At 38.9% G+C, this 17572-nt stretch overlaps 1 protein-coding gene across 1 annotated transcript; it reads left to right on the top strand.

Moving 5' to 3' along the window:
- Positions 1-714: 714 nt before the first annotated feature.
- On the top strand, positions 715-6756 carry CFL2 (cofilin 2). Its single transcript, XM_081935544.1, has 4 exons — positions 715-886; positions 3513-3820; positions 3909-3985; positions 4177-6756. The coding sequence occupies exons 1-4, from the start codon at positions 884-886 to the stop codon at positions 4287-4289; spliced, it is 501 nt and encodes a 166-aa protein (XP_081791670.1). The 5' UTR covers positions 715-883; the 3' UTR covers positions 4290-6756.
- The last annotated feature ends 10816 nt before the right edge of the window (positions 6757-17572 follow it).

The raw sequence follows: 17572 nt of genomic DNA on the forward strand, positions 1-17572 counted from the left end.
TTCTCCAGTTCCCACCCTTCACTCTCCTTCTTGTATCAGGCGGCGGCCCTTCGGCTGCGACAGATTCGTCCTGGGTTCATTTTTGTCCGCTCTCTGGCATAACAAGGCGGTCCAACCTCAGCAGGTGCGCCCAGAGAAGCTCGGCCAGGAAGCGGCGCCAGGGGCAACTGCTCTGCAGCCGCCGCCGCCTCTCAGCCATCGCGACCCAGCGCGGAGGCTCCAAGAGCAAAGAGCCCTTTGCAGCCACACAAAGAGAAGCCAAGCCCGTCGCAGGACGGGGTGGCCGAGAGCGGCGAGGGCGGCTATCCGCGGGAGGGGCCAATTATGCGGCAGGACCAGTCTCACCTGCCGCGCCCCGCGTAACCGAAAAACGCCAGGGCGGCTGAGGAAGCCGCACGGGGGGCTACAAGGCAACGCCGCCGCTGCATCCGTGCTCCAGAGCTGGCCCGCTGGACGGCGGGGGGGATGGCGTCGGCCAAGAGCGGGCGAAGGAGGAGAGGGTGCCCTCCTGGGATGTAATGCGGAGCACCAGGGATTCCTCCCCCTGAGGAAGTCCCAGGCGGGCTCCGCTCTCCCTCTCACCCCGCAAGCGTCCTTTGGGCGAAGCTCTGGCGTCAAAAAAAGGAGGGGAGCCCTCCGTCTTTCCCCCTCCCCATTTTGGCTTCTCCGCAGGGCTGGGCAGGGCCTGGAGCACGTGGTGAGGGAAGGCGAAGCCCATGTGACCGGCCTCCCTCTCCCCTCGAGCCCCCCGCCGATCGCCTCTCTTCTGCCCGCCTGCCTTCTCCGTGGTGGGCTCCGTAGCGTCAGTCCGACTCCGCTCCCTCGGCACAAGCGGCCGCCGCCATCACCCCCACTCCCCGCGCCGCCACCCAGCCCGGGCACCATGGTAAGAGCGCGGAGCAACCTGCCGCGCCTGAGCGCTAGCCGCTCGGACTCCGCCGGGCTCCCGAGGGCGAGAGGGGCGACGAGAGCCCCGTGGAGGCGCCTGGCAGCCATTTTAGTCTAATTTTAGCCTAGGCTGAGGGGGTGGCAGCGGACGACCCCCCAGCGCAGGCCGCGGGGGAGGCTGGGGGGCGCCGGGGGCGGCTGAACGGGTCTCGGCCGTCCCCGAGAGAAGGGGAAAGGGAACGCCGGTGAAGGAGGCTTTGCCCCTCGGTGGCTCCTGTCGTGGTCTTGAAGAAATGCTCTCCACCGATCGGAACGCTTTCGCGGAGAGACGCGGAAAAATACCCGGGAGCGACGCGATTCGTGCTGGTTTCCTTCCCGTTTAGGTGCAGCGGGGAAGATTTTTCTCTAAAATAGCGGCAACATTTGGCCTTTTGCAGTCACAGAACGGGACCCAAATAACGGGACTGGCTTCTCCCCTCGCCGGGTTGCCTCGCCTTCTAGAGAGAGGACTGGGGCAGAAGAAACGCAGTGGGGCGGATAGGATGAAACCGAGCCCCCTAATTGCCTGGAAAGGATTCGTTTCATTCGCTTTCTCTCTTTATTGGCGTGTAATGCGGGAATTTAAAAAAAGGGGCTGGTTGACTTCATCCCCCCCCTTTTTTTTTTATAGATTTGGGAGATGAATATTCCTCCTTCTAATTGAAGGATATATAAGGTTGAACAGACGATGCAAAATGACTTGAGCTTTTCTCCCCCCCCCCCCCCGCAAAAAAGAGAAACGAACATTTTCTGTGCTTTCGTCTCCCCTTTTTGTTGGGAAAATATGCCTCTGTAAGATCCTTTGTATGACTTCCATCTTATAACGGCATGTCTACTGGCACATTATGTATGTGTTAAGATGCTGCTTTCTTTTGCCCAACTGGGAAAAGCTATCTCTTAACAGAAAAGCAGGTGTGATGGAATGACGCATAGCTGGGTTTTCCCCTCTCCCTTGTGGCACTAGCTTATTGCTTCTGGATAAAGAACATGGGATAAAACCATTGTTTTCCTTTGTTAGGTGGCTTTAATTAACCAGAATGTTGGGGCAGAAACAGCCCCTCATTGGGAAAGCTGAGTGCAGTATACCAGTGTATACCATTCACTACCTAGGGCTATTGCTTATATCTAAGGAGTTATTCAAACATGGGGGAGGGGGTCATCTTTACTCTTTTAAGCTATTCCAGAGAACACTGTCCATTAGAGCCTGCCCACTGCCAGTATGTGACTGAAAATCCAACAGAACGGCAGGAATGTCCTGATTGTATTTGAATGACATTATTATACAGCTGTTCCTGTTGGTGCTAGATAGTATGTGTACACAAAAGGCTCGATTTTCTTCTAACAGTAGAGAAGGAAAATGGCAAAGGTTGCCATTCTGTAAAAGAGAACACTGAGATAACTCTTATATTTTGTTTACAGAACAATGCTTGGGGTTTGGCTATATGAGTAAATAACTGAATTGTTTTTGTGTAATAAAACATCAATTAAAAACATATAATCGTATATTTCTTTGTGTGTTAAAGATAAACACCAGCTTCAGTTTGTGCCATTACTTTTCTGGGTGCACTTATGAATCCCTAGTAGTATGTAGGGGTTAAATTGATAAAATAAAATCTGGAAGACCCAGGTTCAAATCTACCTTCAACCACAGAAGTTCCTTAGGTTACTTTGAAGCAGATTCTATTTTTCATATGACACCCCCCTCCCCAAAGAGGTAAAGCTCTAGGAAAAACTGGAGAAGGGAAGTGCTATGTGTTCCTTGCTGTACTCAAAAAAAAAGATTTCTAAAGTCTTAATATCTGTACAGGGACTTGTTTACATTAAAATGAGGTTTCTGCAAGTATAGTTTGACTTATTTCTCACATTTTAGTGTGTTCTTTATATATTAAAGTTGTGCTGTGTGGGTTGCTGTCCACTAGGCTCATTCTGGCATAATATTTAATACTAAATATAATAGAGAAAATTTCATAGATCTTTCATGGAAATTTTGCATCCTTATTTCATTCACTGCAATTGAATGAAAGCTAGAAAAAAATTATGGCTTTAAATAACGACTTTAAGGAACACCTCCTCTTAGTCAGATGGTGTGAGTTACATTCTTTTAGGCATGGCTCGTGCAAGGTTTAATGAGCTTCAGTGTAACTGTACATTCTGTCCTTGGTTATTTCACCCTGTAGTGATTTCAGTGAAGTATATACAAAATAGTATTAATTAAAATTTAAGTACATAACATAAATCCAGATACAATCCAAGATACATTTATTCTGCCTCCTGAACAAAATTAGAATAGTTAGGTATTATAGTATTGGGGGCAAAGCCTATATAATACTAGGACCATTTCCTTCGATATTAACATTTCCTTAAATTTGATAGGCATTAATCATAGATAACTGTAGATAATGTTAGCAAATATTGAACCTCAAAGAGTGTTCAAAATGTTCCAAATTTTACTAGGGAAGATTCTCACAGCTTGATTCTATGCATATCTCCCTTGAGGTAAATATTACTGAATTCAGTAGGGCTGCTCTTAGTATGTCTTCAAATTCAATATATATTAACAAGTATTATTTCAATTTGTTTTATAGGCTTCTGGGGTAACAGTGAATGATGAAGTTATCAAGGTTTTCAATGATATGAAAGTACGGAAATCTTCAACATCGGAGGAGATTAAAAAAAGAAAGAAAGCAGTTCTTTTCTGTTTAAGTGCTGACAAAAAGCAAATAATTGTAGAAGAAGCAAAGCAGATATTAGTTGGTGACATTGGTGTCACAGTCGAGGACCCTTATATAGCCTTTGTGAAGTTGTTACCACTGAATGATTGCCGATATGCTTTGTATGATGCAACATATGAAACAAAGGAATCTAAAAAGGAAGATCTGGTATTTATATTCTGGTGTGTAAGTCAAAGGATTACTGTTAAAAACACAGTTGACTTTCCAAGATTTAGAGCTGAATTAACCAATTTCTCCTCTCCTCTGTAGGGCCCCAGAAAATGCCCCTTTAAAATCAAAGATGATCTACGCAAGCTCTAAAGATGCTATTAAAAAGAAATTTACAGGTATGAGTAGAAAACATGTCATAATACAATTTTGATTTTAGTAGCAATTGCATTCAGACTAATTTTTTAAATTTCTGCTTAAGGAGCAGGCAGATTTCTATATATTCATTATTTTTCAGCAACTTTATAAAAGAAAATCCTTGCCACAAAATATAGAACAAAACATATGTATTTTCATTTGTGTTTTCCAGGTATTAAGCACGAGTGGCAGGTAAATGGGTATGAAGATATTAAAGATCGTTCAACACTGGGAGAGAAACTAGGAGGCAATGTGGTAGTTTCACTTGAAGGAAAACCCTTATAAAAGGACAGGCATGTGCCATCCGGAGCTTCCATTTTTGCAGCTCATTCAGTTGGAATAATACTAATTCCTTTTTTGGCCCCATCTTCTAGAACCCAAATACCTAAAGAAGATATCATTAACAGTCTACAAATGTCCATCATTAGACTATTTTTTAAACCTGGTAGTTTTATGTAGAATCCATGGAATGCCTTCCATATATTTTAGCCCAAATGTAGGCATTTCTTGCAAATGTGTACAATGAATGTGATAGTTGAAGTGGATAGTCTAGCCAAGCAAAAAGAAAAGGTTTAAGTTAATTGATTGCCTTTAAACTCCTTGCTTTAAACTCTTGTCCAATGATCACATGGGACTCTATTTGGTTTTACGTTACAGTTGCACTTGCAATTCCATGAGGCTTTTGTGCATTCAGACACCTCACATGCCTTTATAAGCCTATTTTTTGGGACATGACAGCACATAACACTATGCATTTTAAGCACTTTTTGTAATATATTTGATTTCTTCTTCCATCTCCCTAGATTGCCAATTAATTTATGGAATTGTGTCATCAGTATCTTGTATCTTGGTCCTCATTTCTGTTAAATGAACTAACTGTAATTATGCCTTTTTTGTTTTTCGCCCATGAAATATATGCTACTGAACAGGAGTAGGAATTGTTTACCATGCAGATCTTGCAACCTAAACGTATTTTGTGAAGCATCATTCATAATGGCAATTTCTATATAAAAGAACTGTAAATGCAACTCTAATTTGAAATAAGATATCAAATCACCACACTATAAAACCTGTAGCTTATTACAGAAAGCCACTTTGTTTTAATGGGAAAGTATACAAAACATATACAAATATATTTTGTAGGACTTCCCATCACTCTAGTATATATTCCACTTCAATCACTAATCTATTACATTGTGATTTTACTCTTATAGTGATTTGAATATGCAACCTTCCTTCCAAAATCTATGGTTGCTTAAATATGTTTCATTATCAGGAACAATTAGTCCAGCAACATATCCTGTTTCAGAAAAAAAATATAATAAAAATTATTAGCTAACCTAGAATGTTATTTCAGGATACTTTCCCCAGTTTTGTGTTAGTTTAGCATTTCATGCTCCACTTTTTTGTCTAGTCATAGAGCAGCTGTTTTCCAGTTAACTTTTGTACAAATAGGTCTGAAAGCTTTTGCTGCTACTGAGTCTTGCATCAGGAGCCTTTGGCTAAAAGCCAGACACTACACTCCATATAGAGAATTTGATCTGCTCTGTACGAGCAGTTCTCCGTTAGCCAAAGCTATTTATGGCAAACACATGCTTTTGTATCTTGTCATCGGTTCTCCACAAATGGCAAAACTGGACAGGGTTCTATTGGTATGCATAAAGGAACTTTGTTAGGCAGCCAGTCGCTGTTGAAGTGTGCATACCACTAGAAAGAATGTATTCATCAAAGGACAAAAATTTAAAATGGTTGCAATTTCTTAACAGAAGATGCCAGAGAATACAAATAAATTTTAATCAGATTTTAAATTGTTTTAAAACCCTTTGCGGAAAGAAATAAAATAAGTGGATGACAAATATTACTCAGTTCTACAGATTGTTACCGTGGAACTCAAACTATTTCAAGCTTTCAGCTGTCTCTAGCTTATTGCCAGTGAAACGTATATCTTTTAGAGTACTGTCTGAACTTCATGGTAGCATTCAAGCTATGCACACTATTGATAGATTGTAACAGTTTTGTAGCAGAAAGAAACTTAATTTATTTATAGGAGACTTTAATAAGAATTAAGTTTATGAAACATTACTTGGATATATTATGATGTGCACTTAAAAAGTTCTGGCTGGTATAAAAACCTACTTTTGTTCAGTCCTTATCTAGGCCTGCAGTTTGAAATGTTTTAAAATGAGTGTTAATTTTAAAAAAACTGTCTAGATTGCAATGTTTATCCCATATCCAGTGTAAAGCACTATTTTTAATTCATGGAATCTTCTACAAATAATATACCGCTGCCTATTATGTAAAATGGATCTCTTCACTCGTCAGAACTGAATATAGAAGAGAACATAAACATTTGATTCAAACTATGTATTCACTTAAAAGTTTACACCAATTTATGTAAAACCAGAATTGATTTATGTGTATCAGGTATGAAACCCTCCATAATTCAAATTTTGTTTACAACTGAAAAACAGTACTGAGATTGATTTCAGTGCTATAACTTGCTTTTTTAAATGCTGCTACCAATCTACTGCTTGGACAATAAAACAAATGAAAGACAGCTGGCACGTGTTCTCCAGCTGTTGTTTTCTGTCATGCAAAAAGATGAAGGCTTCGTTGTGACTTAAAGGTTGAAGAAAACTTCACAATCTGAGCATCTTGCATGCTTCCCATCACTGGTGGGCATTAGGAATTTGCTTCAGTTATTTTACGGATAAAGAAATGTTAAATAAAAGTTTTCATGACTGTACTGAAAGTCTTTGCAGATACTGCATGTTTTCTTTTAAAAACCTTGAAAAGGAGCAAGTTTGGCTTAAATATTGAATACATAACAATACAACAGGTGGATTGATATAAAATGAAACAGAAAATTGCAAAAGGTAAAAAATAGATACAGAAACTAAGAATGACTTTGGTAATAACCTTCAATAATGCCTTTAAGTTGATGTCAGATGCTGTTTGTTCTTCTGACATAATGGATCTTAATTTAAACTGCCAGTTTTCCTTAGCTGAAGCTTTTTCCCATTTTAGGATACAGTTCTGAGCCCATTAACATGGGGGTACGGCTCACTGAAATAAACATTGATTTTCGGGTAGCACTGTATTATTATACAAATCAACGCAATTTAGTTTTGAGTAATGTGATAATCCTATCAAAGTTATTAGAGGCTTGATTTCATTTATAAAGGATCCAATTAAAATTGGATTCAACATGCTAGAAAGGAAGAGTGCTGAATAAAGAAGAAATATGAAAACACAATGAAGCAAATATGAAAGGATTTTTTTGCTGATAAGATTGTTCTTACCGGTATATATTTTTTGTCTCTGAACAGATGGCTTCTCTCATATTATTGATCTTAAAATAAAAGATGAGAATGTTTTAATACCACCAATAAATGTCATGGAGGAGGATATAAATAGCACTGATCTGTTAAAATAAGTGTTTTTTCTTTCATTTACTGATTGATTGATCACTAATATTTGCACTGTAAGGTCTCCAATACTGTTTCAGTTATGTTAAAATGAAGAAAGCAAATAGCGGAAAGCAAATTGTTGATATACTTAAGAAAAGGGAACAGAGTAAATACTTGCCCTTTTACAGGTGGTCCTCGACTTACAACAGTTCATTTAGTGACCATTCAAAGTTACAAGGGAACTGAAAAAGTTATGACTTTTTCACATGACTGTTGCATCATTCCCATGGTCACGTGATCAAAATTCAGACACGTGGCAAATGACTCATATTTACTACAGGTGCAGTGTTGTGGGGTCATCTGACCACCTTTTGTAACCTCCTGACAAGCAAAGTCAATGGGGAAGCCAGATTAATTTAACAACTGTGTTATTAACTTAAAAACTACAGTGATTCACTTAACAACTGTGGCAAGAAAGAGCTTAAAATGGGACAAAACTCACTTAACAAATGTTTCATTTAGCAACAGAAATTTTGGGCTCAATTGTGGGCGTAATTTGAGGACTTCCTGCATTATACATGGAAATAATCTTGCTCTCCATCATTCTGTGAATCGGTAGCTCTGCTTACTTTTTATATACAGTGGTTTTCTATGAAGGCAAATGCAACAGACAGTAAGCTATTATTCTTCCTTATATAATTTTCTGTAGTAATTCCTTATCAGTATTGTTTTCTGATGGATGACCTGTATACAAAGTAATTGTGCCACAAAAATACATAAATGAAATGGCTTTTTAAATAATGAACTTTTACACAAGTAAAAATAATAGTTTTTTTGTTTGAGGAAACAGCAATGTATAGTTGTCTCACCTCAGCTTAAAAGAAGCAGAAAAAGTGTATGATTGAGATGATGATGGATATGAACTAATTGCACATTTAGCCAATTATAATAAAACATGTATTCATCTATTTTGCTTTTTAATAATTGCACATTTTACAACAACAAATACAATCTAAACTGTGGGTAATAATCTAATTATTGTATTTGAAAATGCTTCCCATATAATACTCCATTATTGTTTGGACAAGTATCTTCAGTTTCTTAAGAAATTCTGTAAACTCCAACATCATTTAGAGAGTATTTGAAAAATGGATAAAGAAACAAAAGTGTTTGTGCAAACAAGGATACACACTTTTTATGGCAAATAAGAATGAACTATTAAATTTATCAATTACTATGTGCAAGAATGAAAATAGAATACAGTAGAAACTGTCATTTGCCAAAAAAGATACAATTTCCACTTTTAAAATGAACTATGATGAGTCTCTGGTTTTAGCTTGAAGTATATGTGTATCTGTCTATACCTCCGGTAATACAAAATCTTTCTCAGAATGGCTTAAAATGGTATCATTTTTTCATTCTAAAAATGTACTGAAGATTTGGTCTAATTACATAATATCAAATTTGCAATTGAGTTTAATGACTTCACTGTAAGGATTCCTTTCAGTTTCACACAGATACTAATAGGGAGCTATGTTTGGTTTCTTCATAAATGTGTTCTCAGAAAAATATAAAATATTATTATGGTTCGATATACAGCCAGACGTTCAGATTAGATTTGACATTTTTATTCACCTACTGAGTCCTTCCCAAAGACCTGCAATAGGCAGATGTCGATGTTTGATGGTGTTAGATACTGTCATAGGATGTAAGTTGTTCCAAGTGAAGCTGCCTTTTGCAGTTGGCTGATAGTGATATGGTCAATGCCAATGGTGTTATTTTGGTTCATTGCACAGTCAGCCAGATGATCAGATTGGATTTGGCAAAATGGAACAAACATAGTACCAATATAGAAAAGGTACAATCCCAGACCATCTGGAGCACCCCTTGAACAGCATTGGCATTGACAAAATCATCAAAAATCAATTGCAAAAGCCAACTTGGAACAGCTTTCATCCTGCAATAATACTTTTTGCACTATCAAACATCATCTACCGGTAAATAATGACATTTTAAAAATGTAGTACAGTATCTCAAAGCACCTTAAACATTTCCCATTCTACAAGCTTGTTGAACAGATGGAAGTTGATATAGGTACTTCTTAACTATGACTATTTGTTTAATGACCATTTGAAGTTATAATGGTATTGGAAAAAGTGACTTGCAGCCAGTCCTTATACCACCATAGCAATTCAAACTGGCAAATGGCTTGTATTTATGACAATTGCAGTATCCCAGGGTTGAGTGATTCCCATTTGTGACCTTCCCAGAGGGCCTCTGACAACCAAAGTCAATAGGGAAAGTCAGAATTGTTTAAGAATTGCGGCAAAAAAAGGTTACAATTTTGGGTGTGACTCAATGACTGCTTCACTTTGTGCTGAAAGTATTGGTTCCAATTGCAATCGTTAAGTCAAGGACTACCTTGTATTAGCAAATGCTGAAGCATGTTTCATCACTCTGTGTGTGTGTGTGTGTGTGTGCGCCTTCAAGTCAGGTTGGACTTCTGAGAACTGCCTGGTCTAATCTCTGCAGAAATGTTAGCAAGATTTCAGAAATGGTTTCCCATTGCCTCCTTTCTAGGGTTGATAGAGTGACTGGATCATAGTCATGCAGCTGGGTTTTGTCCCTAAGATGGGACTAGAATTCAAGGACTTCTGGTTCTAGCCCAGTGCCTTACCCACTACACAAACTGGCTAATTTTACCACCTTCGCAGTGGCATTTCAAATGATGACGGAGGAGGGATGGTTGTTGCAAGGTATTAGATAGGGACCCTCTTTTTTAAAACTAAAAACTAGTATGTTAAAATGTGTTGACCAAAGAAGAAAAGAAATGTGCTTTCAACTATTTATCCTAGTAAAGAATCTGGCTATCTTAGTCTGAATGGAGTGGTTTAGACATGGGCATAAAAATGGTTTTGACTATTACTTTCACTAAACAATGAAACTAGAATTAGTGAAAAGCTTTCTATAGTGCAATATAATATTACATTAGTATGAAATAATCTAGTTTTATGGACATAGCTGTTCTCCATTCTAATTATGTCCTTTGTTCATACCAAAACTATATTGGCATCCAATCATTTAAAGCTTCTGTGGTATGAAGATCTTCCAATAATTTTATTAATTAAAACTATAACCAGTACAGTGCTCTTAAATGACATTGGCAATTACAGTTTTAGGGTTATATCAAACATTTTGCTGGCCGAAGGAAGTTTATCCTGTCCCATCCAGACTTTGTGAGATTCTGGGCAGCTCACAATTCAGACACATATAATTAAAATCTTAAAAATATTTTTTTAAAAAAACATTAAAACACTAAAAAGCATTAAAACATCTAATTTGAATATACAGTATGCATAGCAAGACATCTGGAGTCTTAACAATATAGCCAGGAGGTGGGGCCCTTGACACATGTAGATAGCCAGGTTTTTAAAGCTTTAAGGAAGGCTAAGAGGGTTGGGGCCATTCTAATTTCTCAAGGTTATTAAACTTTTTAGGGCTTCCTTTATAGTTCGGCTGTGGGAAAAATAATTTACAATATTATATGTACAAAAGAAAATTAATTTAGTGATCAGAGACTATTCTTTGATGTTGCCTGAACGGGCACTAGCATTAACATTATAGCTATAGCACCATCTACTGACAACAAAATACCTTGCAACTTACTATATGTAAAATCATTATTTGCATAGTATTTACGGAAACCAGGTAAATAACAAAATAACTTAGCTCATGATTTCTAAAATTATTATCATTCATGTGAGGGCAAGCTTAGGTTTCATTTACTGTATTTAAAATGTTCACAAGGTAAAATGAAGCTCAAGAATTTTCTGAACAAAATGTAAACATGTAAATTATTGTTAGCTGTGCCTACAGCAGGTGACAATATATAGCTGATTTTGGCTGATTTCATAAAAGCAAAGCAAGATGAATATGTGGTTTGTATATCCATGGAAGAAATTCCCAGGGCATTGGGATAGACAGGACAATTGACAAAAACATCATGAAAAAGGTAGTAGCAAACTAGAATACAATAAGAGAGCTCGAAGGGACCTAGGAGGTCTTCTAGTCCAACCTCCTGCTCAGACAGAAAACCCTATTCCATTTCAGACAAATAGTTGTCCAATCTCTTCTTAAAAACTTCCAGTGTTGGAGCATCACAACTTCTGGATTCTGGAAGCAAGTTATTCCATTGATTAATTGTTATAACTGTCGGAAATTTCTTCTTAGTTCTACGTTGCTTCTCTCCTTTATTACAACTTCAGAACTACATGAACATATATGCCCTGGGAATTTATGTCTTTATTGTTAGCTGTCATATGCTCTATAATTCACTGAAATCATCTGTGTATACTAAATAATAGTATGATAAAGTTCTTAATACAACGGGGTTTTTGAATCAGCATTTGAAGGCCTAGCCAGTAACAATACAAGACATTAGTGCAGTTCAAATAATTAGCTAGAGATTTGGCAACATCTTCAGTCCTGTTTAATCCCAGGCAATTAAATTAATTGAATAAACTGTAATTAACCATGAGTTGATGTGTTGGTCGGGACCATACCAGGAAACATCATTCATACAATTTGCTGCAAATGTACAACTGCATTCAGACACTGTATTCCTACAATTACTGTAAGTGCACAACTCTGAATGTATCCTAATACAGCACTTGTCAAAGCATTCCAGAGTGCTTTCCTCACACTCTTTTATGAAAAATGCTGCTGGTTTGATGCAAAATATATTGGGTACCAACAACATGATTTTTCCAGAGCCCCATATGAAGCCTAATGTTCTGCTTTGCATAAATATTCAATTATTTAAGAGAGTCCTGGTATCACAAACTTTGAGAAACCCTGCTCTAATACAAATATCATTAGACAAACATATACTGAAAATGATGGCCTGAGAAGCAGATTTTCAGGGTTTATTATTACTGATTAAAACAAAAATAGCAACTTGTTATAAACTACTGTTCATATTTATTATAAGAGCATCATGAATAGTTTCATGTTTACCAGAATACATTTTAAGCTCTCATATTTCAGGAGTTCATGTATACTGTACCATCCCAATACTGTTCCAAAGGTGCTTTTTTCAAGAGGCAACTGGACTTTCTGGTTTTTCTTTGAAGACGTTCACTTCTCATCCAAGAAGCAGCTCTGAGCTTCTTGAAGAAGCTTCTTGGATGAGAAGCAAAATGTCTTCAAAGAAAAACCAGAAAGTTCAGTTGTCTCTTGAAAAAAGCACCTTTGCAACCATGACCTGGATGACTGAGAATCTCCATAGACATCCTAATACTGCACTAGGCTATTTTTAGAAGACAACTCACACATTTAATAAGGTATGTAACATGAAAGAAGATGGATAGAAAACGTTCTCATAATAGAATCAAAGTCATCCAGTAAAGCAATAAAGATTCAGACTAGAACAGAAATACTTTTCACTTGGGGCATAATTAAATTATGCAACTTGCTCCTTCGAGATGTAAAGACAGCAACCAGATAAGAATGCTATAAAACTATGAAACTAACAAAAAAATGAAACTCCCAATCATGACTGACAGTGTACAAAACAGAGGCGGAATGAGGATCAGCAATGGAGATAACAAATGTTACACTAGCATTATTTTGTACCAAAGCACAGGTGGATGGGTGGCACTTTAGCACAATAGAGGGGAAAGGCCAATGTTATACTTTTGTTTCATGCATGTCACACATTCTCGCTTTTCAGTCTATGCCAGCTGATCTTTAGGGCTGCCTTGCATAATACTCCCCCCGTCCCCAATCATATGGAACATAAGGTTGAAGGAGGAGATAAAACTAAAGCCTGGATATATTTAAAAAGAGATATTATAGCCATGTTCTCAAATATTATTTCATTAGTTTTCTTCACAACAAAGGCCAGAAATTATTAAAGGTTTGTTTAAAGAGCAAACCAAATCTTGCTAACTCATGAACTTTGAACACCTGATTTTGTCAATAAGAGTGTGTGAGTTTTACTGTCAGGAATTTGGTTTAAAAACATTATTCCATGAATGTTGTAACAACAAATTCTTTTTTACTCTGTAGCCTGACAAACATTTTGGCTTATATTCAGAACTACCTTGGAAATGGGATATTTCCTGTTAGCCATGTAGAGAATCAAACCTCCAAAATGCTGACACTGTGTACCATGTAACTGATACGTGCAACGAAAACAAAATTTGTTCCAGAATTCCCTGAAAAAAGTCATAATTTTCGCAAGCTGTCTCCTTTAACCTGAATTGTAATCAGAGACTTGCTGCAGAAAATGTGAATCTCTGCATTTTCCCTCTTGATAATAAAGGGAGAAAGAAACCAACAACGGCTTTAGCTTTTTAAAAAAAACTTTAGGGAAGGATCACATTTTATTTGCAGATGCCACCCCATAAAAGAATTAAATTTACATGATTTAAGTTGAATAAATACAAGCAGCCTTTTTAAAGGGAATTGGACACATTTTGCAGTTATAGTTGTCATCAAATTTCAGGAAACCTAATGAAAGTTTTATGTTAGAAGTCATTAAAGTTTTGAGGAAATGGGTTTATTGCCTCCCTCCCGCTGCATTTTGTCACAAATTAATCAACCACATTTTGTATTTATTCTGTTATGCAAAAAACAGCTTTTGTAATGTGTTGTATAATCCTATAATATTTTCTTAATACAGGTAAGAACCTCATATGAACATAGCCAAGAAAATACTGGATTTTTGGATTTGGATTTTTAAAGTTACTTTTCTACGTAATTTGCTTTATTGGTGTTCCTATTCTTTTAGATCTTTTTAAATCATATCATGTATTGCATACAGTAATAAAATGTTGCATTATATATATAATCACTGTAAGCCACCTTGGTGTTTTTTTTAAAAAACCCACAGGATATTCAATGATACACCCTATTTGTATCATAAAAGGTGTCATTCGTGTTTATTTTGTTGTACTATAAAGCAGGCCTAATTATCAGCCCACAATATAGTTCTTTCCCTTGAATCTACGCTGTTCCTAAGACCTATGACAGTGATGGCGAACCTTTTTCTTACCACCTGCCGAAATTGTAACCTGTGGCACGCATGTCATAGGTTTGCTATCACGGACCTAGGAGGTGCAAAAGTGATACTACAAGAGCTGCAGTGGTGCAGTGGTTTGAATGCAGTACTGCAGGCTACTTCTGCTGACTGCCTGCTGCCTGCAATTGACTCAGCCTTCCATCTTTCCGAGGTGGGTAAAATGAGGACCCAGATTGTTGGGGGCAATATGCTGACTCTGTAAACCACTTAGAGAGGATGGTAAAGTGATATATAAGTCTAAGTGCTATTGCTACATTTACTGTCTTCTAAAGCCTTAAGTGTTATTTTGCTAACTACCTGAGATCAATTGTTCAAGCTTCATTTTTGTACTGTTTGTACAGAAGGCAAGCCCAGCAGGTGTTAGGGAGTGCTAAGAGCACAAGACATACATCCTTGGCATCCACTGTGTCAGAGGTCTCCAGCTGTATGATTCTCTGTGCCATTGAATTAAGGCTTCTTCTGCTGAGTCAGTGGGACTATCCTGTACAATGGCTGTTCCACATAAAACACACAGGTTTCTGTTTTGCAACTCATCTTCATCTACAACTCATCTGCAAACCTTTCCCATTCAAACTTAGTTCATTGAGACCTGCAGTAAGGGGGGAGTGGCAAAGCAACAGGTAGAGGTGACCAGTGCCAGTTGTGGATACAAATCTGCATGCGGGCAGCCATTGGATCAGTTTCTGGATAGTGCTCTCCATCCTTGCAAGAGGAAGGAGGTTCAGAAAAGGTACCCTAATAATTGCCTGCCCCAGTGCTCCACAACACCTGGCTAACTAACCAAAGCTAGCAGATCATATTCTTAATAAGGGTTAGGGGGGAAAACAAAACAGTCTGCTGCAAATACCTTGCTCAGTAGTAGTAACTGTGAAAGGGATCTTGGAGTCCTAGTGGACAACCATTTAAATAGGAGCCAGCAGTGTGCAGCAGCTGCCAAAAAAGCCAACACAGTCCTAGGCTGCATAAATAGAGGGATGGAATCAAGATCACATGAAGTGTTAATACCACTTTATAATGCCTTGGTAAGGCCACACTTGGAATACTGCATTCAGTTCTGGTCGCCACGATGTAAAAAAGATGTGGAGACTCTAGAAAGAGTGCAGAGAAGAGCAACAAAGATGATTAGGGGACTGGAGACTAAAACATATGAAGAACGGTTGCAGGAACTGGGTATGTCTAACTTAAGAGAAAGAAGGACTAGGGGAGACATGATAGCAGTGTTCCAATATCTCAGGGGTTGCCACAAAGAAGAGGGAGCCAAACTATTCTCCAAGGCACCTGAGGGTAGAACAAGAAGCAATGGGTGGAAACTAATCAAGGAGAGAAGCAACTTAGAACTGAGGAGAAATTTCCTGACAGTTAGAACAATTAATCAGTGGAACAGCTTGCCTCCAGAAATTGTGAATGCCCCAACACTGGAAATCTTTAAGAAGGTGTTGGATAGCCATCTGTCTGAAACGGTTTAGGGTTTCCTGCCAAGGCAGGGGGTTGGACTAGAAGACCTCCAAGGTCCCTTCCAACTCTACTATTGTATTATAAATGTGCCAAGTATAACCTATGTATCTCTAACACTGTTCAGACTTGCAAACAAGTACAGTATAAAACTATCCGGATGTATTTCAGATCCAAACACTGACACTTAACTATGTCATAATATATCAGTGTGATCTTAAAGATGTCACCATCATCTAAGGCATGCGAGGTGCTAAGTGCTAAACAGAGCACAGGCTGGTCTGATCGTCCCTCAGCCTATACTGAGTCCCTTTACATTGTAAGCAACCAAGGGCTGTCAGAAAGTCATTCAACATCACCAGACTATGTGACCAAGACCAAGCCTAATGCTTCCATGATGTACTTAATAATAAAAAACTTTTTGGCAATTTACTCTTCGTAGGAATCTGTTCTGAAAAGTGGCTGCAGTTTAAAGACTTCATCACGTAGACTGCAATAACTGTATAGTACTTGGACTGAAAACCTAGGCACATCAAGACTGGTTTGATGAAAATTGCAACCATTTCAGCAGCCCTCCAGCCAAGAACAAGCTATGGGTACTTGGACAAAGAAATTGACTCCAGGATCAGCTAAACCAGCCAGACACTGAGCTGACTGTGTGGCTATGTACTATAGTGCTCAATCAACACAGCATCTATATCTTCACAAAGTTAAAAGTTCTCAAAGCTGTGGTTATCCCTTCCCTCCTACTGGTCTATAGATATGTGTCCTGGACTTTATATTGAAGGCACATTAAATAACTCGCAAGTGCTCTCTGCTCCATCCTTGGCATTCATTGGCAAGACCCTGTCTCCATCCTGGAGGTCTTGAATTGTTTTGAGTCCAACATTGAGACACTGATTATCAGATCCAGATGAGATGGTTGAGACACATCATCAGAATGGATGACTGCTGTATGCCTCACCATTTGCTCTATAGTATACTGGAGTTTGGAAGAGATCTTAAGATTAGCCATTCAAAAATCCTAAATAGTACTGCAATTACAGGAATAGGCTCTACATTTGAAAGGCTTCTTCTCATATAGGATGTAGTTCCTGAGGAGGCTAACATAAAACAGAGAAAAATAGATCAGAGTCAGCAATAGCAAAAGTGATCCTGGGAGAACCTGGAGTGGCTGTGGCTACCGGCACCCCAGTTCAACCAGCTATGTCCATCACTGGCCATTGGGGGCGAACAGCTGGCCCCCATGGATCGGGTTTGCAATTTGGGCGTCCTCCTAGATGCCCGGCTGTCAATGGACGTCCATGTGACGGCCGTGGCAAGGGGGGGGCGTTTCACCAGGTTCGCCTGGTGCGCCAATTGCGTCCCCTATTGGACCGGAATGCCCTCCACACAGTCACCCATGCACTTGTGACGTCTCGGCTGGACTACTGTAATGCTCTCTACATGGGGCTCCCCCTGAGATGCACTCGAAGGCTGCAGCTGGTTCAGAATGCGGCCGCGCGGGTTGTTGCGGGAGTCTCTAGGTACTCCCATGTAACACCTCTCCTGTGCGGGCTACACTGGCTACCTGTGGCTTTTCGGGTGCGTTTCAAGGTACTGGTTATCATCTTTAAAGCGCT

Source organism: Natrix helvetica (genome assembly GCF_964273705.1).
Source record: "Natrix helvetica genome assembly, chromosome: 1".
Taxonomy (NCBI): domain Eukaryota; kingdom Metazoa; phylum Chordata; class Lepidosauria; order Squamata; family Natricidae; genus Natrix; species Natrix helvetica.

Bases quoted from the DNA above. Each gene is read 5' to 3' on its own strand.
- CFL2 (XM_081935544.1), top strand. The intron at 3,821-3,908 runs GTGTGTAAGTCA...TCTCCTCTGTAG, and splicing joins GATCTGGTATTTATATTCTG to GGCCCCAGAAAATGCCCCTT. The intron at 3,986-4,176 runs GTATGAGTAGAA...TGTGTTTTCCAG, and splicing joins TATTAAAAAGAAATTTACAG to GTATTAAGCACGAGTGGCAG.